This window comes from Budorcas taxicolor, chromosome 11, assembly GCF_023091745.1.
Source record: "Budorcas taxicolor isolate Tak-1 chromosome 11, Takin1.1, whole genome shotgun sequence".
NCBI lineage: Eukaryota > Metazoa > Chordata > Mammalia > Artiodactyla > Bovidae > Budorcas > Budorcas taxicolor.
Window position 1 is genome coordinate 73942581 of NC_068920.1, and position 21496 is coordinate 73964076.

General features: G+C 47.5%; 1 protein-coding gene across 1 annotated transcript in view; it reads right to left on the reverse strand.

Annotated features, from left to right (window-relative positions):
• Positions 1-6095: 6095 nt before the first annotated feature.
• The window catches only part of XDH (xanthine dehydrogenase), a 67245-nt gene continuing 51844 nt past the window's right edge, over positions 6096-21496 (reverse strand). Inside the window, exons 25-36 of the mRNA XM_052647997.1 lie at positions 20438-20629; positions 20115-20260; positions 19114-19195; positions 18288-18383; positions 17525-17653; positions 16826-16900; positions 13876-13928; positions 11888-12002; positions 11173-11238; positions 9424-9612; positions 7736-7912; positions 6096-6146 (exon numbers count right to left, since the gene is read on the reverse strand). Coding sequence (XP_052503957.1) covers positions 6096-6146; positions 7736-7912; positions 9424-9612; positions 11173-11238; positions 11888-12002; positions 13876-13928; positions 16826-16900; positions 17525-17653; positions 18288-18383; positions 19114-19195; positions 20115-20260; positions 20438-20629 — 1371 coding nt within the window. The remainder of the gene's footprint in view (positions 6147-7735; positions 7913-9423; positions 9613-11172; positions 11239-11887; positions 12003-13875; positions 13929-16825; positions 16901-17524; positions 17654-18287; positions 18384-19113; positions 19196-20114; positions 20261-20437; positions 20630-21496) is intronic.

Here is a 21496-nt window from a genome sequence, read left to right on the forward strand (position 1 = left end):
TTCTACTTTTTGAAATTTAGTAATGTTTATATTATTTCCAGTTTTTCTAACTGCCCTATGGACATCTGATAACAACATATGAGATACAAAACTTTAAATATATTTATGTAGGATGTAAGATTAATATAAATTAATCTAAGTAGAAATATATTAATTTAAATTATTAATGCATCATTCAAGATGCTATTATTATTTTTTATACACTTGATAAAATATTCTCAGAGAAGTGTTAATATGTCTCACTATGATTGTATTTTTTTTTCTTTTCCCTTATATTTCTTCTGGTTTTTGCTTTATGTATCTCTGTTTTTTGTTGTTAGGTATCAAATGGTTTTATGATGTCTATCTTGTTTGTGAATTGTACCTTTTATCATTAAAATATTCATCTTTGCTTCATTTAAAAATAAATTTAATTTTTAAAAAAGAGGCAAATAATACAATGGAGCACACGTCCATCTCCTCCTCCAGCCCCACAGTCACCCTCTACTGCCCTCTACTGGCAGACTGTAGCAGAGGGGGCAGAAGGAGCAAAAATGTGGTTTACACGGTTTCACCCCAGCCTTATTGAGCACATAGAAGAGTTATTGTGGAGCCGAAGGATTTGCTTAATAACTGGAACAAATATAAAGTAATAGAAATATCTATATTTAAATAAAATAAGAGAACATCTTAAATTTCAAATATCTGTTATAGGAAAAGAGTTTCACAGGCAGATAGATAACCAAATACTTATTTTAAATAGAAACCATTTTATTCTTCTTGAATAAAGGAACAAATGAATGGCTAAGGAAGTGGATGAAGCGGGGTGGATGAGTAACAGACAAAGCCCTCCTAGAGGTTTCCATCAGCCCATCATAGCAACTTATTTTCACAGAGTTTACATATAGCGTTTGTCTTGGTAAGATGTTAATGATCAGTTTAGATTCTCAAATGCTTTAATCATCACAGGTAATTTCTATTCACAGTATTTAGTTCTGGTTGCAGTTATGGAAAAGAAGAGCTATTTCATGAAAAGTGTTTTGGATATATCTGTGTTTTTCTCACAGAATCATAGGACAATACCTTGGTCTGGTCTATTTTAAGTCAAGGGTTGTGTTTATAATCAGATACACTTTTGTATAATTGCCTTAATACATAGAAATGCTTTAAGAAACTATAGCATGAAATAATTATATTGGTTTGATAAAGGACTGGAAGCAGGTATTAAAGTTGAGTACCTTCATTTATAATTTTGTTGCAGGAAGGGCAATTTCCCATGCTGAGATAGATACCTCATGGGTGTCCATTTGGAAACAATAATTTCTTGCGGGAGTGTTATGATTATCCAAGCTTATTTTACAGGTGAAAAGATGAAGGTTCAGAGGAGCTAACTGGCCTGCCCACCCTCAATTCCTAAACAGCCAAGTGCTACCTGAGGCATGTTGGTGCTACTGCCCAGGACAGGCGTTCAGTCCAGCCTCCCCCCCAGCACAGCACACAGCTAGGAGGACCCCAGGGAATACACATCTCATGGGAAGAACACAGGGCACACGCATGGGTCAGTTCAACACTGTTGATGATTAAGACAACTGGCTGCACAGAGGCAGGGGGAGAGGGCAGCAGGCCGCAAGCTGCCCAGATTCTCAGAAACACACTCTGTGCTCCGAGGCTGATGTTCTGAGCACATCAGAGTAAGCAGAGAAGCCTGGGCACCGCTGCCCCTAAGCCTCCTCCCCCAACATTCAGGGCTCACTCTCAGGGAAGATTTCTGAGTGCGAGATTCCAGGCATCGGGCACCCGCCATCACAGAGGCACGGTGGAGAGCCCTGCCACCTTCTCCCTGGTGAAAGATCGGTTGGGAGTGAGGAGTGTGGTAGTGGAGGTCAGGTTGGAACAGAGGAGGCAGGCAGGGATGTGTGAGCATTTCTCATAGCCACTGGAGCAAGTTGATTCTGGACATAAAATGGACCCTCCCTCTGTTGGGATTACATCTCCCCCACCAGGCAGTCCTCGCGGGTAGCTCCCTCCAGTGTGGCCACAGCTGGTGTCCTTGCCCGAACACTGGAGGGTGTGTAACTCACTCTTACCCCCTTCTTGCTGCTCCGTGCCTCGGGCTGATCCAACCACAGCCACTCAAGCAGCTCTCAGGATTGGGTCTCTGAGTGCACCCCGTGAAGCTCCCCTCTCCTGGCCGAGTGAGGGGAAACCCTGCCTCATACACAATCTTCCTCTCTCCTCCTCTCTCCCTCCTTCCCTTCTCTTCAACAGAGAGGACATACCTCTTGCCCTCTTCAAAGATCTTCAGACATCCTCTCCCTCTAGTCTCCCAAACTCTCTATTCCTTTATTCCCTGAGGTAGGTCATGAGCTAAAAGCAGCAAAGTCAGTTTCAGCCAGTCCCACATCGGTGACTTAGCCCCTCATTTGGAACAAGGGCATGTTTCACGCTTACTGTTTGGTCCCTCCTGGGGGGCTTCAGAAGGATTCCCATTGCAGCATCCTATGCTAGAGCACAGATGAATGAGGTATTCCTGGGCTCCAAGCTCTCCCTATCTTCTTCCCACACACATGACTAGATTTCGAGCTTGTCCCCCACACTCTGAGGTTGCCTAAGAGAAGGTTCACTCCACTAGTGGGTGTACGATTTAGTTTAAAGCACCTGGACCAGGATTCAGGCAGCCTTGTCTCGAGACCCTAGACAAGTTAGTTAGCCTGTCAGGGTTTATGATTCTCAGCTTTTAAACAAAAAGCTTGAGTCTGATGGTTCCCAGGGCCTTTCCAGTTCTAGGATGCGAATCGGTCTAGAGGACTATGCAAGGTCAGGGCCAGGCCTGTTCTAGGACAGAGATGAGGACCAAACCCTCTGGGTAGTTCCTGACATTTCCATTCCCTCTGGTGGGCTGCTTTGTATCAGGTGACACGATTGTCCCGGGATCTGTCTCCTGCCTTGGGATCATGCTTTCCCGCAGTCCAGAACAGAGACAAGGGCAAGTCCCTGAGCCTGGGGGCCCCAGGGTGACTTCAAGCCTCAGCAGATAAAGGAAGCTGTGTGTTCCAAAGAGCTTTGTCCCAGGACCTAAAACAGGCAGCGGCAGGAATGGTCCAGGCTCCCCCTCCGCTAAAGATAAAAACATCATGGGCTCAGGGATGTTCCCAGTTGTAAATCAATCAGCTAGGACGATTTCTGCCCTTATCCCTTGCCCAGGGTTCCTCCTACAACCTCCATCCATCCTGTCCTCCTGTCCTGGCTTGCCAGCCACCTTAACTGGAGTAGAAGGAAGTTTTCAGCTGCCTCTGACAACAGTCTACAACTTGGCCAAGTCATCGTGAGAGTCCTAAGCTGCCCAAAGCACAGGCGAATAGATAGGCATTCGGGGGCCTCCACCAACTTCTGGGAGCCAGCGTAGCATGGGTCCACTCCAACAGGCACCCAGTGTACGCCAGGTTTCCCCACCCGCATGGCCCAGTTGCAGCTTGTTTTCTAGGAGTCAATGCCCATGAGTAATCCCTCTGCACAGCTATGGGTAGGATTTCTTTCTCATGTTGTTACAGAGATTAACGTGCTACCTCCTAAGGCTACTGGGATGATTAAATGAGATTTCATTAGTAAAAGGGCTTCCCAGGTGGTTCAGAGGTAAAGAATCCACCTACCAATTCAGGAGATGCAGGAGACTCAGGTTCAGTCCCTGGGTCCGGACGATCCCCTGGTGCAGGAAATGGCAACCTACTCCAGTACTCTTGCCTGGACAATCCCATGCAGGGAGGAGCCTGGTGGGCAGCAGTCCACGGGGTCACAAAGAATCAGACACAACTGAGCGCACACATACAAGTAAAATGTGAAAACTGGCAGCGGACAAGCTGCAGATACTAAGAAAGTAAGACCTGCCTCCCCCTGCCAGCTGTTTACCTGAAGCTCAGACTCCCACAGCTGACCCCCGTCTTCTGAGCTCCTTTGAGATTTTTGTCAGTCTGAAACCCTAAGTCAGCTTCAAATCCGGCTCTTGAAGAGAACTTTGAAGGTGCTGGGTCTACTCTGAGACACTAAATAAGCTGCCTAGAATCTAACCCATAGCAGATGGCTGTGCTGCTGGGCCCGCTGGAGAGGATGGTCTCACGTCTGGTCTTCCACCGCCCCCTGCCGGCTGCAGTGTGATACTGCAGACAATGCTGGCGTCCCAAGCCCAAGCAGTTTACAGAGGAAGACAGCAAGCCAAGACGAGGTGTCTGAGGAGGGCAACAGCTTGGAACTACACAGTGACTTATAGCTCACATAGCACTTGCCTGTTTGGTTTTCACGACCACCCTGCCTTGCCTCTGTTCCTAAGCTCAGAAGGGAATTCGCAGTCATTGTTCAGCCCTGATAGCCTCACTATTAACAGCTGACCTGTCTCAGTTGCAGGCCATGTCCTATACCCTAACCATACCCTAATAGAATATTCCAGAAAACCAATGAAACAGACCTGTGCAGATCTCAGTCCAAATACTGGTGTTATTTCTAAAGCGCTTCAGTTTTAACCATGCTGTAAACAATCCAGAATATTCTGAGGAAAGGAATTTTGTAGGGAAATGCATATGTGTATGTGTGTGCACCTGTGAGTCTGGTGTGTGCATTCCCTAGCAATGCAGACTGGTTAATATACAGCAGATGTCAGCATTTGTCATGATTATGATGACTAATAAGCATTTCTCATGTGCTAACCAGCTGACCGTTTCATTTATTACTAACATCAAGAACCGGGCTCAAGTGCATGGTTTCCACAGTCCTTCCAGGCCAGAATCGTGGACCCCATCCAGTAGAATGTTGGATATTTACACAGTGAAGGCACATGACCTGGCAACACCATCCATCAGCACCAGATAGTGATGAAATCACCCATCAGAGCCAGCAGAGGGAATACCTGCCTTTCTCCTGTTCTCTTTTCAACTTGGGGGAAGCTAAACCCAGACAGCACATCATAGTAAAGGAGTCATGTCTCTGAGCCCTGCAGATCTCTTAAATAACTGGAGTTTTCAGGTCATATATTTATAGACTTTTAGATCCGAAGAAGGCCTTAAGAGAGTATTCCAGTTCAATCCTTTCATTTTGCAGTAAAATGAAGCACAGAAAAGGGAAGTCCAGTCTAAGGTCACAAAAACAGAGAAACAGCTGGGGTGAGAACTCAGGGTCCTTGGCTGTTTTTTCTCCAGCTGACCTTAATTCGAGTAGTCTCATTTCTAGATGGGAACTACTGGCTTCAATTGAAGATTTTTAAGCCCCATCTTTTCTTAATGCACAGAGAAAGAGGAAGACACTGGCACATTGTAGGTACTGAATAATTGGGTTGGTTGGCTTTTGCTTTTATGGATTAATCTTACTTTATGCAACTTAAGAAGGTTAAACTCATGGGACTTCCTGGTGGTCCAGTGGCTAAGACTGCACTCTCAATGCAGGGAACCTGGGTTCGATCCGTGGTCAGGGAACTAGATCCCACACACAGCAACTAAAAGATCCTGTGTATCACAACTAAGACTCAGCACAGCCAAATAAGTAAATTAAAAAAAAATTTTTTTTTAAAGAAGACAATTCAAGTAATGAATTTCTGTCCTTATTCTCTCCAATGAAGTGATCAGAGGTTTGAATTGCACCCCACTGTCCCATTGCAAATCTGAGTGTGGATCTGACATTATAATATGATGTTTATTGAATCAAAGGAAAGGCTTTTTGAGGAAGACACACAGACTTAGAGTAATTCTTTTAAGCTTCTGGAGGCATGTGAGAATCTTCTTTGAAGGAAAGACGCTGTCAACACTTAAGCGTATACAAACGTCCAGGGAGTTAGAACACAGCACAAATACTTCCTACACCTATTTCAAATATGTGATTAAAACAGACATGAAATGATGCTAATTGCCTATTAGCCATTCGGGCCTAGTAGTTTTGAATTTGCTTATCATCATGATTATAAATCATATTTTTATCAAAATCTTCCAATCCATTCAATGTTCTTCCAGTCACCATCCTGAGGAATAACACCTCTGTCATCCTGAAACTTTCACAGATTCATGTTCTGCAGGGCAAGTTCCATCGTCCATGGAATCCCCAGGGTAGCATAAGAAGACTCCTATAGGGCTTCTTCTTCAGACCCTCAGAGACCAGGGTTTACAGTTTTCTGGTACACAAGTGACACACTAGGAAGGAACAAAGGAGAACTGATTGAAGGGTCTTCCTACAGCTCAGGACTCCGTGCCACATCCCATCACTGCCAACCACTATCCTCAGACCAAACACCACTCTGCAGTCCCAGCTGCGGGGAATGCCTCCAGGACAGGACCCCATAATATCCTGGTCATTCATTAATTTTCACTGTACACATTCCATGTGTCAAGCACTGTGGCGGACTCTGGAGGTACAGGGATGACCAGATACAGAAGTGGTCCTTTCTCACATGGCACTCACAGTTCTTCAAAAGCCCAACTGGCTCATGGATCAGCTGCTCATGAAAATCCATAGCAGGGATTTCCCTGCTGTGCTGCAGCATAGCCAAGGCACTTGGGTTAGAATCTTTGCTTGAGTCCAGGGCCTCAGAGGGAGGGGCTCATCAGATCACTGACTTCTGCATCAGAGGGTTTGCAAGGAGCCAACTTTGCAATCTCTGTGAGCTTACTGGGAGCCACGCATCATCTCTGCTCTCAGAGAAGGTGGGTTTGGATTACTGTCAGCCCGGAGGCCACGGTGGGAAGGTTCTGGGCTACAGCGAGGTTGGTGCATAGTTGTAGGCATCCTTGCTGCTTGGGAGCCTCGCACATGGTCTGTGTGTGTCTCACCCTGAAGCTAAAGCTATTGCAAAACTGGAAGCGCCGCCTGACTGGAGACCCATCCGCCTCCCTCACCCTCTGTGCTGACTGCAGATCTGCCTGTCTCCAGGGACTCTCCTGTACCTTCCCCCTCTGAAACCCAAAATGGCTATCAAATTTCCTGTCAAATACCCAGGAGGAGATCCAACTTGGGTATCAGGAAGAATCTGGTTCTGCGAACTCAACAGAGGCTGCAAATGCCATTGGAGAGTGAGCGCAAGGCCCACTCAGCCCAGCTCAGAGACTGGGCTGCTTCTGAGGCTCCGACAGTGGACGAGTCTGTCCTGGCACAGTCTCCTTTCACTGGCCTTGTCCCCACAAGTATCACACAGGGACTTCCCCAAACGATTCCAGACACCATGGCGTTCACTGCTACACACACCTCCAAGGCAGTAAGCAGTCACCACAGAGGGCACTCAGCTGGTGTCCACAAAGGCTGCAATGTCTTCCAGGGCACCTACGCATCCCTGGTATCAGCATGGCACAGGGTCATCACAGAACAAAAGTGCTCCATCTCACAAATTCATTTTTTTCCCTCTCTGTCTCCTTAGTACCTCACACAGTGTGTTTAACAAAGAAGGGTCTCAAAAATGCCACTGGTGGACACTAAAGATCAGGCTCTTCTGGAGTTTTATCCATTACCCTCATCTTTATGGAAATAATGGAATCAGTGGGTGATAAGTGCATCACACAGCCCTCCTTCCTCTCAGGAGGCCCAGCCCAAGCTGCAGCTTTAAGGGGATTCTTGTTATTTTCCTGCGAGTTGGAGGCGGTGCCTCATGGCAGAAGGCGGTGTGGACCCATGGCTTCCCAGCCTAACACACAGGAAGGCTGAGAGACAGCCTAACATCTCAGCCCTCCCCCTGCAGCAGAACTTTCCCCGGCCTGTGGCCCCACCTCCCTGGACTGCGGGGCCCTCGTACCAGAGTGGTGAACTTGTCCACGCAGGCATTGCGGATCTTCTCCGGGGTGGCAGGGCTATCTAGCCGGAAGAGCTCCTTAATCTTATTATCTGTGTGCTGAGCTCGAGCCGCGCGGATGGCATCCTTGATGGCAAAGAAGATAGAGGCGCCCAGGAAGAGGGGCGGCTCCCCGACCGCCTGAGTGGACAAGAGCAGAGCAAAGACAGGGAATCAGGAGAGGGCCAGCCTCCACAGCAGCAGGTCTGGAGATCCCAGGGACCCCAGAGCAAGGCAGGAGCTCAAAACTAAACAGGGGCCAAGAACAAGCAGTCTAATAAATGATTCCTCCTTGTGGGCACATGTCTTTTAAATTTCACTGTGTGATTTTCTCTGATGACACCATGCGAAAGTTGTATAAAGCATTATATTTGTATAAAGTTGTATAAAGCATTATATTTTACAGACAAAAAAAAAATCTGATCCTTTCCTCATAGCAATAAACCTCAGGGAATAATCTACCTGCAACTCTGTCACCAATATTTACAGTCACCATAATTATACTTACAAGTCGCTGAAACAGAGGCATCATGACCAACAGGATGGAAACTATTTTCTAGCAAAGGTGGTTTCATCCCCCAAAGCATAGATCAGAGACTGCCCATAACAGAGTCAACAGGGAGACTTGTTAAAAATGCAGGCCTGGGCTTCCCTCGTGGTCCAGTGGTTAAGAATCCACCCACCAATGCAGGGGTGGGTTCCATCCCTGGTCTGGGAAGATCACACGTGCTGTGGGGCAACCATGCCCATGCAACATAGTCATTGAGCCTGTCTTCTAGAGCCCGGGCACTGTAGGTAGAGAGCAGCCCCCACTCTCCGCAACGAGAGAAAGCCCATGCAGAAACGAAGACCCAGGGAAGCCGAATATAAATATATATATATTTTAATGCAGGTTTAAGGACCCTACCCCAAGCCTACTGAATCAAAATTTCTAAGGGTGAGTCCCATGGAGCTACCTTTCTATCCTGAGCCCCCAGTGACCCGACACATGCTAAAGTGTGAGAGCCGACGGCAAGGACCACAAGTGTTCCAGGCCCTCCCACTGGAAAGTAAACTGAGATGTGTCTTGTTGATTACAAATAATTATCTGTCTTCCTTCTTAGACCAACAACTGTATCAATCAGTTTAATGAATTTTATTAACTGTTTTTCATACTTATTGGGGACATGGAGGAAACAGAGGGTAGTTATAACCATCCAGGCATGCTGATCAAGGCTTAAGGTCTAGTGGCGGTCATTGAAGGAGGTGAAAGTGTGTGCACAGGGGAATGGGCTGATTCTCAAGAGACGACAGGGGTGCAGGACCTGCAAGAGCATCTCTGGGACCAAGCCTCAGGGATGCACACCAGAGACGTGGGTGTAGGTCAGGACTTGACCTATAAGACTGACCTAAGGAATCCCTCTGAGTACACCCCAAAAGCTGGCTTGAATGACAGGGAGGTGGTGTCATCCTCAACCCAGTGCCCTATGCTCCCAGATAGGTCTGCACACCGCCCCCCTCACCCCACCTCCAGCCCCACCCGCTCATCATCTGGCCCAGGCTCCTGTCAGGCCCCTCTCTCTCTCTTCCATGCAAGCTCCCTGCAGACCCCCATGGCAGGTGGTTTCCCACAGTGCAGATGGGAAGGCGGCACAGACCTAGCGCAACGGTACCTTGGAGGCATAGATGGCCTTCTTGTTAGGGCAGTCGCGAAGCAGGGACACCCTGAACTCCGTGGGGATGCTGCCAAACGCGGGGATCTTGTAGGTGCTGGGGCCACGGGTGTGCAGGCTCCCCTCGGGGGAGTAGTGTAGCTCCTCCAGGGTGAAGAGGCCCAGGCCCTGGACAAACGCCCCTTCCACCTGCAGGACAGACAGAAACCATGGCTACCCTGCCTCCCGCCCCCCATCCAAAGACAGGTGCTGCTTCCCACAGCAGGCACCAAGCCCCACCTGCCCAGGGGAACTGGAGAGAAGCTGAAAACAGGCCCCTACTGCTTCCTTCCCCGGCTCCTGCCCCAGCCTGGGATAACCGATCTGGGCCTTTGCCAGCATTGGTGTAGGCAGAGCAAAGGCACGGACACTGATATCGGTTTCAGAACTTGTCAGCGGCTCCAGGAGGGGGACAGGCAGTGGTAGGCATAATTTCCTATGAAACCTACTTCAGGGCCGATGCAGAGTTCCTTCCATGATGCCACAGGAGAAACGGCACCCCCGAGCTGAGAAGTGAGCTCGTGGGGTAATGGTGGCTGAGGGTGTCCCTCAGGGGACCACTACCCGCCGTGTAGAGAGGGACCATGCATTTTGGGGCAGTCCCACAAGACAGGTTCGATCTCTGGGTTGTGAAGATCCCCTGGGGGAGCGCATGGCAACTCATTCCAGTATTCTTGTCTGGAGAATCCCCATGGCCAGAGGAGCCTGGCAGGCTACAGTCTACGGGGTTGCAAAGAGTGGGACACAACTGAGCGACTAAGCACACAGCACAAGACGGGACTTTCTTGGTTAGTAGATTCCAGGCTTTCTGAACTCCCAGTCCTGCCTGCTCTCTGGGAGAAGATGGCCCCTGCTGCAGCTCACAGATCTCTTGAAGGGCACATGCCTTCTGCTGGCCCACGTGTCTGCTCTCCCAGCCTCACTGCTCAGAATCATGGTCTGTGGCACCATCACAGCTAAACAAATGTGTTCAGAGGGAGACTAGACACTGAGCATCTCTGCATCTGCTATGCCAAGCTCAGTGCCTGCCCAGAGGAGGGGCTCCCCCCACCGTTGTTCAATGACTTAAAAAATAGATTTATGACTAAGTTTCTGTATACTCAGTGATTGTCCAGTTTTGGGAAATACAATGAACCTTTTCTACTGCATGTTCAATACATCGCTTCCTGATGCCTCCCCCTGACACTGTTTTACCTGCTCTGCTCAATATTCTCATATTTTCCCAAAGTGACTTTCTTCCAGCCATCCCTTTATTCCTCCTTCTGGAACCTGGGGTGGACTCTCCACAACCTCAGGCTTGGTAGCATTACTTGCTAGAGTACAACAGCCATCACCAGTGGAAGAGGAATAGAGAGGGGGAAGCTGCCTCTGCCCTGAGACCCCACTGCCTGCACACTGAACGCAAATTCAGTCTTCACTCCCCTCGGTGCCATGTGTGTGTTTGAATATTTAGTGTTCCCACTGCCCATCATCTAGGTTTCTGCCGTATGAATGCCCTTTTCAAGTTTATCCATGTGGATTTGTCTTCTGCCTGAGGAACTGGGTGGACTCTCATCCACTAAATCCCACTCTCAGGGGGACTCACTTGGCACCATGCTCACACCTCCTTAAAAATAACACTGGGGAGACAGTGTGGCCAGAGTTCCTAGGAGGCAGTGGGGCACAGCAGTGGCCAAGTCCCTCACCACCCGGATCCCCCAGGAGTCTTACCTGTCCAATATCGATGGCAGGGTTCAGACTGGAGCCAACATCCATGACAATGTCTGTGCGGAGGTTCTAGAATGGATAGCAAAACAAAAGCGGTTTGAGAAGAAAGGGATGTAGGGAATAACAGATGGGTCGTGGCAACCCTTAGGTTATTAAGAGCAACATGAATAGTTCTTTCCCAAGCAGAGCGCTCCAGGCACCCTCAGGCAGCAGTGTGAGTAGGAAGGGCAGGCACGCAGCTTCCTGGGGCTTTGAACCTGAGTCCAGGTCAATCATGTAAGACGGGCACTGACAAATTACATTCTGTGGGCTGAAGGCAGCCCATCCCCTGCTTTTGTGGAACTTGTGAGCTAATAATGGTTTTCATGTTTTTAAATGACTGACAAAAATAAAAAGAATATGTTGTGACGTGAAAACGATATGAAAATCACATTCCAGGTGCATAAATTACACTTTGTCAGAACACATTCACACTCATCTCTTTGCATACATTCCTATCTATTTTCCTACTACAAGATAGAGTGGAATAACTGAGGCAGAGTCTCTGTGGCCCAGAAAATCTAAAATATTTACTTTTTGGTTCTTTACAGGAAGTTTGCCAAGCCATGACTTAGCACACTATTTTCCCAACCAGAAAGTTCGTTCCTCTGCTCTCTGTATTACAGTTTTAGATGTTTCTCTTTTCCCCTTTCATACTAACGTTTTGCAAACTTCTCACCTTATGATCCCCTGTCAAGCAGTCAATTTCCACTTCTGAGCAAGCCACCCCGTAGGTGAAATAGTGGAAGGCATTCCCTGAGTTGGTCTCAAAGCTGTAGCCCAGGTTGGGAGTCCTGGGGAGAAAAGAAAATATCGCGTATGAATAAGATGGACCTGTCCCCCCTCCCATAAATCTTAAGACCCTAAAGGCTTTATTTTTTATTCAGCTGTTCTTTAAAAAGTCTGTGAGTTCTCAGCACTTAGAACCTGTCCGTGAAACCCCTGCATGCCCGAGCATCTTGCCCCTTGTCTCTGCTCCATTTTGCCAATGGCCTTCACATGAATCATTCTGCAGAGCTGAGAGGTGCAGGGTCCCAGCATGCCGGCTTCTATGTGGTAGAAACAGAGGTGACAGGTTTGCCTAAGCTCATGGAGGACGTGCAAGTCACGCTCCAAAGGATCTACTGAATTAGAATTAAAGATCTCAGAACCAAAGGTTCCTTCTGGGCTGGCTCCTGGGCTGCTCACCTTTCTCAAGGTGAAAGGTAACAAGATCAGTAACCCATGCCAACACGGGTGCAGCCACCTAGTATTACTCTTCATCTATGGACCCCTCCTAAATTTCAACAGATGATTTGAGCAAAAGGTTGTTAAAAGAAGCAGATATTCTCTTTTACATTCTTTTTCTTTTTTTTTTTATTCCTTTTAAAAAATTTATTAGCAAGTTTATTCTAGCATTTGGTGTTAGGTTTTAGACTTGGTTCATTTCTTTTTTTTTTAATTTCTTTATTTTAATTGAAGGATAATTGCTTTACAGAATTTTGTTGTTTTCTGCCAAATATCAACATGACCTTTGTTTTCAATCCTGACTATCTTATGATTCCAATTTTGCATGAGTTACATTGGTTGTGTGTGTGTATTCTGTTTATAGTACTCTGTACCTGAGCTATTCTATACGTTATACAGAAAGAATAATGTGAGCTGATGTGATAAGAATTTGCATGAAAACAAAACCAATACAGGGCTGAGGGAAAAGGCTTCTCCCAAGAGATGGCCATGTTCTTTGACCTCTAACCTTATCAAGTTCATCTGGGTGTTCCCTGATAAAACTCAAGTTCTATAAACTCTAACAATGAAACAGGAACTTATAAGAAAATCTTCATTAGTTTGTGTTTGTGTATGTCAAATATTACATAACCAGGGAGCACTGGCTAAACATTGCTTTGCCCTAAAAAATACATATATTTATATTACATATATAGTCTATATATTTATAAATTTTCACACAAGACCTTTTAAAGCAAACATTGAACTATTTTTCACATCCACTGATCTGTGAAAGAAAAGGTCTTAGTTAGATTTCCCAGAGAAAGCTAAAACATTATGGCTAACAGTAAATATGATCATTTCTTTTCACAGCTTCTAGATCAGACAGGCAGGGCCTCTGCTGAAACAGGGTCTCACTGAATTTTCAAGTTACAGAAGACGCTTTTTTCTAAATCTCATTTTGTGTTCCACTTTTCATTTTGTAACAAGATCACGTGCTCTAGATCCTCCTCTCATTCTTTTGCAGGAGAGCCTGCTTAAAGCAATCTGACACATAGCACAAAGTAACACACATGGGTAACCCTCAGAACACCAGACGCCCCTGGTTCTTACAGGAGAATGCTGAGAGGCATGGCTGGCAATGGACCCATTATGTCATAAAAGGAGACAGGTTCAGAGAGGGACCAGTGACCCCCCAGTGGAATAGTACACTTTAAGACCAGAACTAGAACAGAGGTCTTTTAATACGACAGCTCATGCTTTTGGCACATAGTTTGGTAAGCTCACGTATTTCAGGGCACCTTCAATACACTGAAGTTAGTGGAAGTCCATTGAAGAGAGAAGCTTTTGGTGGACCTGCTCTCTCCTGACCAAAGGCTGACAGAGTGCAGTGCTGGAGGGGCCTGCAGAAGTTAGGATGACAACTCATTGTGAGAGGGGCAAGGTCAGCCCCTTACTTACCTGTAAAACCCAGTGGCAGACAAGCTCACTCTATCCTGGTAGGCAGCCATGACCTGAGGAGAGGGAATGGCCATCAGGAAGGCGGAAGCATGGCTTCCAGGAAACCCAGCCCGGCACTAAGCTTTCATGAGCTCCTGCTCCTCACCTGGAAGCTGATCAGCTTGTATTCAACTGTGGCTCTCGCTTCCACATGGCACCTCCTGCTCTTCACCACCACCACATGCACTAGGCCCTGGTCATCTGAAGCCTGGAGCACCACAGTAGCCTCTTAACTGGTCTTCCAGCTTCAAGTCACCTCCCTCCCTGCCATGTAGCCCAGTCCTGTCAGAGGGATCATCTTAACACACCACACAGTCCTTGTCACTCACCCACTCTAGAGCTTTCCATGATTCCACATTGTGTACAGAGCCACTGAGCAAATGCCTGACAGTAAGGGTTCCAGTCTCCTCTATGGCTTTCAGTAACACACACATCGTTGCTACTCCAATCAAAACTCCAGCATTAACTCTCTCCCAATCTTTCTCATCCTTACACTTCTGCACTTTCATTTATGTGCTTCCTCTGCTCTATCTGTCCAGATCCTTTTCTTCCCTCAACAATCAGCTCAAGCTTGCCTCTTCCTCCACCTCTCCTGTGATGACTCCCTACTCCGGCCATTACAACAGCAACTCTGTACAATGCTCATTCCTTACTTAACATATTAGCCTTGTGTTCTGTTAATAAAGTTGTCCACCTCTCCATCCATTCTATCTCTTTAGTCACTGCAGACAGTGACTTCAGCCATGAAATAAAAGATGCTTGCTCCTTGGAAGAAAGCTATGACAAACCTAGACAGTGTATCAAAAGGCAGAGACATCACTCTGCCGACAGAGGTCTGTATAGTCAAAGCTATGGTTTTTCCAGTAGTTGTGTACGGGTGTGAGAGTTAGACCATAAAGAAGGCTGAGCACTGAAGAACTGATGCTTTTGAACTGTATGCTGGAGAAGACTCTCACCGAGAGTCCCTTGGACTGCAAGGAGCTCAAACCAGTCACTCCTAAAGGAAATCAATCCTGAATATTCACTGGAAGGACTGATGCTGAAACTGAACTCCAATACTTTGGCCACTTGATGTAAAGAGGTGACTCATTGGAAAAGACCCTGATGCTGGGAAAGATTGAAGGCAGGAGGAGAAGGGGATAATAGAGGATGAGATAACTGGATGGCACCACTGACTCAATGAACATGAGTTTGAGCAAACTCCAGGAGACAGTGAAGAACAGGGAAGCCTGGTATACAGCAGTTCATGCGGTTTCAAAGAGTCGGACATGACTTAGCAACTGAACAACTACATAATACATTTTTATTTTTTTCTTCCTTCCTTCCTTTCTTCCTCTCTTTCAATATTCACAGCTCTAAATTTAATTTGTTGTTGATGTAGCTTGCATCATGATCATTGTCCACTACCAAGCACTTTATTATATAAAAGATGCTATTAAGTCCTTTGCAGACACTGCCTTATTTAATGTTCAGTACAACCCTATAAGATCAGTACTATTATTATATTCATTTTACAGATGAGCAAACTAAAGTTTACAGAAAGAATTTCTCTAGGATCTTTACTATATGACATCAAATATATACATAGATAGTAGGGGTAGCAGTAATAGCTTGTCTTTTTCGGTTCAGTACAGACACTAAAGAGCTTTGATGTCCGTCATGTCCCAATCACACTCTTCTGATAAAACCCTTTTGGAGGGTTACCTGCTTATAAGGAACACTAGACTACATGGCCAGGAGATGAAGACAAGGCCCAGGTCAACAGACTGTAGAGACTGTTGTTGAAAACATTGACATTGCCTTACAAATCCATGCTAAAACCCACACTATCAAAATCAACCCATATTCACGTGGTATCTATGAGTGTGTACAGGGAAGGACAGGTTGCGTGAGGCACAATAAGATGAGTAGGTCTAGGAGAAACAGCTTATTTTCTTTGACTCTTTTGAGGGAGACTTGTACAATCTGAGTTGGTTCATGTGTGGTCACATTTTATGGGTTACTACTGTATCCAGTCCTTTCATTGCCACATGAGGGGAAGGTCAAGTGGGGCCACCATTGCATGTTTGCTTGTGGGCGGAGCTGAGTCTCCCACCTGAGAGACATTTCCTGGCAGCTTCCCTCAGGGTTTCTGACGTGCAGGCTTCTAAACCAGAAATCAGAGACCTGGGCTCATTCCTCTCAGGAGTGCTTGTATCACTCCTAAAATCACAGGGATGATATAAATTTGTGGGTAATGTCTTTTGGAGTTTCCCAGGTGGCTCAGGGGTAAAGAATCTTCCTGCCAAGCAGGAGACATGGGTTCGATCCCTGGGTCAAGAAGATCCCCTGGAGGAGGGTGTGGCAACACAGTCCAGGTGCCTTGCCTGGGAAATCCCATGGACAGAGGCGCCTAGCAGGCTATAGTCGCAAAGAGTCAGAACAAGTGAAGTGACTGAGCAGGGACACAATGTCTTTATCCCTGTACCCTCACAGACAAGAGTCTCTGTGGACCCAGACACCAGAGCTGGGTAATGCGGGAGGCTCCTGGGGCAGCCCTCTCAGAAATGGAGGTTTGAAGAAAATCAGACTCTAAGACTGAAGATGAATGGGATGTGGGATGAGTTCTGAGGGAAGAATTCTCAGTGAGGCAGGAGTAGCAGTCACCCCCATCTTCTGATGCTGGGGGCAAGTGAACCCCCAATTCCCTCAGGGCTGTCAAGATCTTGGATCAAAAATTCTCAAGTGACTTTCCTCAACTATGAACGTTGTAGAGAAGGGGGCCAGCAAGGCTGAACATTTGCTTCTCCTGTGAAAGCATACAGACACCTCATCTTCTCTTTGCCTTTGTGACTAGATCCTGACCTCCTCTTCCTTCCCAGGGTCGGGGACACAGCCCTGCTCTTAATTTCTCTTTTGTCTGCAAACTTACCCAGTCTTCCCAGGAGCCATCAGGATTCTTTCTCTTGAAGGGTTCCAACCTTTTCAGGATGGTCTGGCAAGCTTCCTAAAGAAGACAGCCCACATGGCAGACACATCAGTCCTATGCATTCCCCAACTCAAGCAAAACCCTGAGGTTCTCCAAGCAGTGCTGTGCCCAGAGTACCACTCAGACAGCCACGCCACCCTCTCAGCAATGTCCCAGGCCCAGGCTAGGAGCCACTGGCCCTTGTGCAGAGAGCACTTCACGACTCAGTCCTAAAGTTGACAAGAGGGGGAAACGCTGAGGGATCCCTAAGGAGGTGGCTTCTCCCTTCAAACTCCTTTTCTGATGACATGACCCACCTTGGGGCGGGGGGAAGCACTGGGTCTGACCTGGCTGACGCCCAGTCAAGGTCCAGTTTCGATCCACTGTCTCCTGCTCAGTTCTGCCACCAGCGTGTGTGCCCTCCCAGAATCCCCTGCATTCCTCCAACCCCCTCCCCCTCCATGCTCATCCTTCCAGGCCCTGATGGAAGCAGTAATGGTTCCTGGGCCCCTCTTCTAGCTTGGTGTCCTCCTGGTGAAGAGAACCAGAGGCATGGCCACCGCCACAAGCCCGCAAGGGAGCCACTGCAGCTCCTATGCGGAGCCTCAGCCGGCCCCCTGCCTTGGGCTGGCCCTCGGCTCGGCAGCCCCCGAGGCTCCTTACATAGATGGCCTGTCCATAGATGTCGGTACTGACGGAGGCGGCCGTGGGAGAGGAGTTGGGCACCGTGTTAGTGCTCGTCTCGCTGATATAGATCTTAGAGGTGGAGATCTTCAGAGCTCTGCTGGCCACCTGCAAACAGAGAGGACACTACCTTCCAGGGAAGGGCCTGGCAGGGCTTGGCTGCCTTCTCCCCAAGGTGGGATTCAGATTCACTCTTAACAGGCATGAAAATAATTTCATAAACCACAATTCTACTGAGGCTGCAATGTTCTCACGTCAGTCTGAATCTGAAGTAACACTTTATGGAGTAGTTTGGTTGGATTCAAAATATTCATAAACCTGATGGTTATGAATGATGCCTTTTTAAAACTAACCCTGGCTTTAAAAAAGATTCAGCTTGGCCAGTGCCCACAAGCCAAGCAGGTGTGACAACTCTAATCCAGCTCCACTGAGAGGAATCTCACATATGTGAGGGAAGCCAGTTACCTTTAACACACACCTTACACACAGGCACAGAGCCCTTAAGTGCTGGTGATGGAAGTGGCCCGAATCATCACCAATACCTTTGCATAGATGGGGAAACTGAGGCCAAGAGAAGCAGCAGGCTTGCCCAAGGTCACATGTAAATAAGCAGCTGGGCAAGGGCCAGAACCTGGGCCTACCTCTGCTTCTGGGATGTGGCACTGCTCACTTTTTCACAGCATCTTACCTCCCCCAGACATCACGTGCTGGGGAGGATGGACAATGTCTCCAGACTGCTCACCTGGACCATCTTGGTGTGAAGGCCTTGGCCCATCTCTGTGCCCCCGTGGCTCACCAGCACAGAGCCATCTGTATATACGTGGATCAGAGCTCCTGCCTAAGGGAAGAGAAGAACGCCAAACACAAAATTCAGCAAATCCTAACTCAGTTTAAGGCCCAGGACCAAAAGTACTGGAGCCCAGGAAAAAGAAAACCAGCAGTAGCATTTTGAATAGAAACCTCAGACAAAAAAAAAAAAAAAAAAAATCAAAGTAGTATACATCTCATGATTTAATAATTTAGACCTTCAGTAGTTTGCAAAACTTTTAAAAAATATATCTCTCTGTCACCCATCCTCAGAGGGAGGGCAGTCATATATGTTTGTTCTGCTTCTCTAGACAAACACATGGGATCCAAAAGGCAGAGCAGCTGTCCATAGTCCAATAGTCAGGAAAATAATAACTAGGCATTGACCCCAGGTCAACTAGGGATGTACAAATTCAATTTCATTTAAACAGCAGAGAGTTCCTCTGCTCAGCCCTGCTCCCACGACAATGTGTTCTTGTCTTGTGCTCAGTCATGTCTGACTCTTTGGAACCCCATGGACTGTAGCCTGCCAGGCTCCTCTGTCCATGGACTCTTCCAGACAAGAACCCTGGAATGGGTTATTTCCTACTACAGGGGATCTTCCCCAATCCAGGGATCGAATCTGCATTGCTTGTGTCTCCTGCATTGGCGGAGAGATCATTATTACCAATGTGCCACTTGGGAAGTCTTGCAACAGTGCAAACAGAGGGGAATGAGACCTCAGGGCAGTGAAGATGGACAAAATTATACAGAGCAATTACCTGATTTAGAAAAGGAATTGTGAAGCTTATTCCAAATTTGGTAGGAATTATGCACAATCCTCTCTTTTTCCAACAATTCTCCCTAGAGGAAAGAAAAAAAATCCCATAGTAACTTCTCCACCATATTCATGTCAGATTGGACATGTTTTATGCAATATCTTTGTAAAATTGGAACAAGGTGTCCTTGGAAGCACCCACTCAGTCTTCGTCATAACTGAGTTGTGCCTCGACTGGGCAGACAAAGTGAGAACAGTGGGCATTTGGGTTCTGGATCCTCCAGTGGAGCTGGAACAAAGCCCACCCTTGAATGTCTGGACCTTAAAGAGTCATCACTCTGCTTCCCTGAGAGGGATCAGGAGTGGGTCAGAGCGGTCTGGTGGTCTTGGACTGTGACCACGCCAGGGAAGAACTGTGGCTTGTTGCTGATAATACTTCCTCTGTGCTGTATATTTGCTTATCCAAGTAACTCTGTGAGAGAGAGGCCAGCACAATTATCCCCACTCTGCAGATGATGAAGCTGAGACCCAAGGAGACGGAGTGACTACCAAGGTCACATTTATAGACTGGTGTCAGAGGCAGGCACATAACTATGGTGTTCTTAGTCCTGGGCCAAAGCATCGTCTGCCCAGAAGGCAGACAAACGTGTGAAGATGGACCACACTGCTATGATCCTGAGTGCTGTGACTCGGGGGCCCCTGGGCTGCAGAACATTTCAGGATCTCAAAGAGATGGCTATGGATGAGTCAGCAAACGCAGCAGCCTTCTCAGTTACCTAGTAAGTTATTATTCTTGAGTTCAGCAAAAAGGCTATAAAATCTGAAACCCTAGAGAACCCCAGAAATGGCAACCCACTCCAGTGTTCTCGCCTGGAGAATCCCAGGGACGGGGGAGCCTGGTGGGCTGCCGTCTATGGGGTCGCACAGAGTCGGACACGACTGAAGTGACTTAGCAGCAGCGGCAGAGAACCCCAGAACGGCAGGCTCCTCCCCCGCGGCGCTTACTTGTTGAACTTGTCGACCTCACTCTTCCGAGCGTGATACTGAGAGCTCTTCAGGCACTCATCCCAGCACCTGGGCACGCTGAACCCCTCAAGCCGCTGGTTGAAGTGGGTCAGGTCCCCTTCTTTGTACAGGTTCTTCCGCCGCACCTTCCCAAGCAGAGAGACGCTGAGGCCGTGGCCGTAGCAAGAGACCAGGGGGGCGTAACCAGAAGTGGAGCTTCCCGCCTCTCCCCAGCGCCTGCCCGTCCTCTACCCCAACGGAGATGTCCAAAATCGAAAGTAGGCTAAGCCCCTCTGACTTGTTCCTCCAAATTCCCAGCTTACTTCCTCTGCCGGCAGCCCACAGGTCACTGCAACTTCGCTCATCCAGTTCTCGGCAATGAACAGAGCCTGGGGCCCCCCAAAGCCCCGGAAGGCCGTGTTGGAAGGCAGGTTGGTCTTGCACAGCCGCCCAGTGCCCCGGATGTTGGGGATTTTATAGCAGTTGTCCATGTGGAATAGAGCTCGTTCCATTATCTGAAGCACACACAAGAAACCAGATTGGGAGAGACCAGTGCCTGTATCTCATTGGCTCCTCAAAAAAGGAGGCGAGCTTTCAGCGTGTGCACCCATCCCTGCCTTTGCCAGCCCCAGTCAGCCGCTCTTCTGTGGGCCCACAGTGTTTTTTTTCCTGGGATATCACAGCAGTCTCCTTAGTGCACTCCTGGCCTGCGTCTCTTCCCTCTAATCTATGCTTCGTACTAAAAGGTAAGATCATAGCAAGTCAAGCACTTGCTTCAGAGCGCCACTTGTTAACACCACAGTAAAATCTGTATATCTTTAAGTGTGGAATTGAGGACACTTTCTGACCTTTCCCCAGTATATCTTTTATCCTCTTTTCTGATAGCCTGTTACTCTCACCTTAACGCCCCTCCCCACCATATCCACCTGCTAAAATCCTCATTTCAGCTCCCACATGAGAAAGACCCTCCCAGATCCTCTAGTTGGAATTGATCATTTGCCTCCTTTAAAAAGCTGGTGATTTTATTCCCGTTAAATTTGTACTACAAATAGTTCTAAGAATCTAATACTTCCATAAGTCATGGAATGCAAACCGGCAGCCCCTCCTTCCACTCCCCGGAAGCAACCACTTACTCCGTCAGTCGTTTACATTGTCTTCCACTTCTCTAAATAATGTGTTTACACTTCCATTTCTTGACTTGTTCAGTTTTAGACTCTTATACCGTTTTCCCAACATGGGAAAGGAGGATTTAGTCCTCCCTCCCCCACCCCCACCCCAACCCTCTTTCTCTTTGTACACACCGGCCTCTTGTCTCCCACCATCCCTTTATAGTTATATATTGATCTGATTAACAGTCCATTTAATAATTCTGTAAACATCAC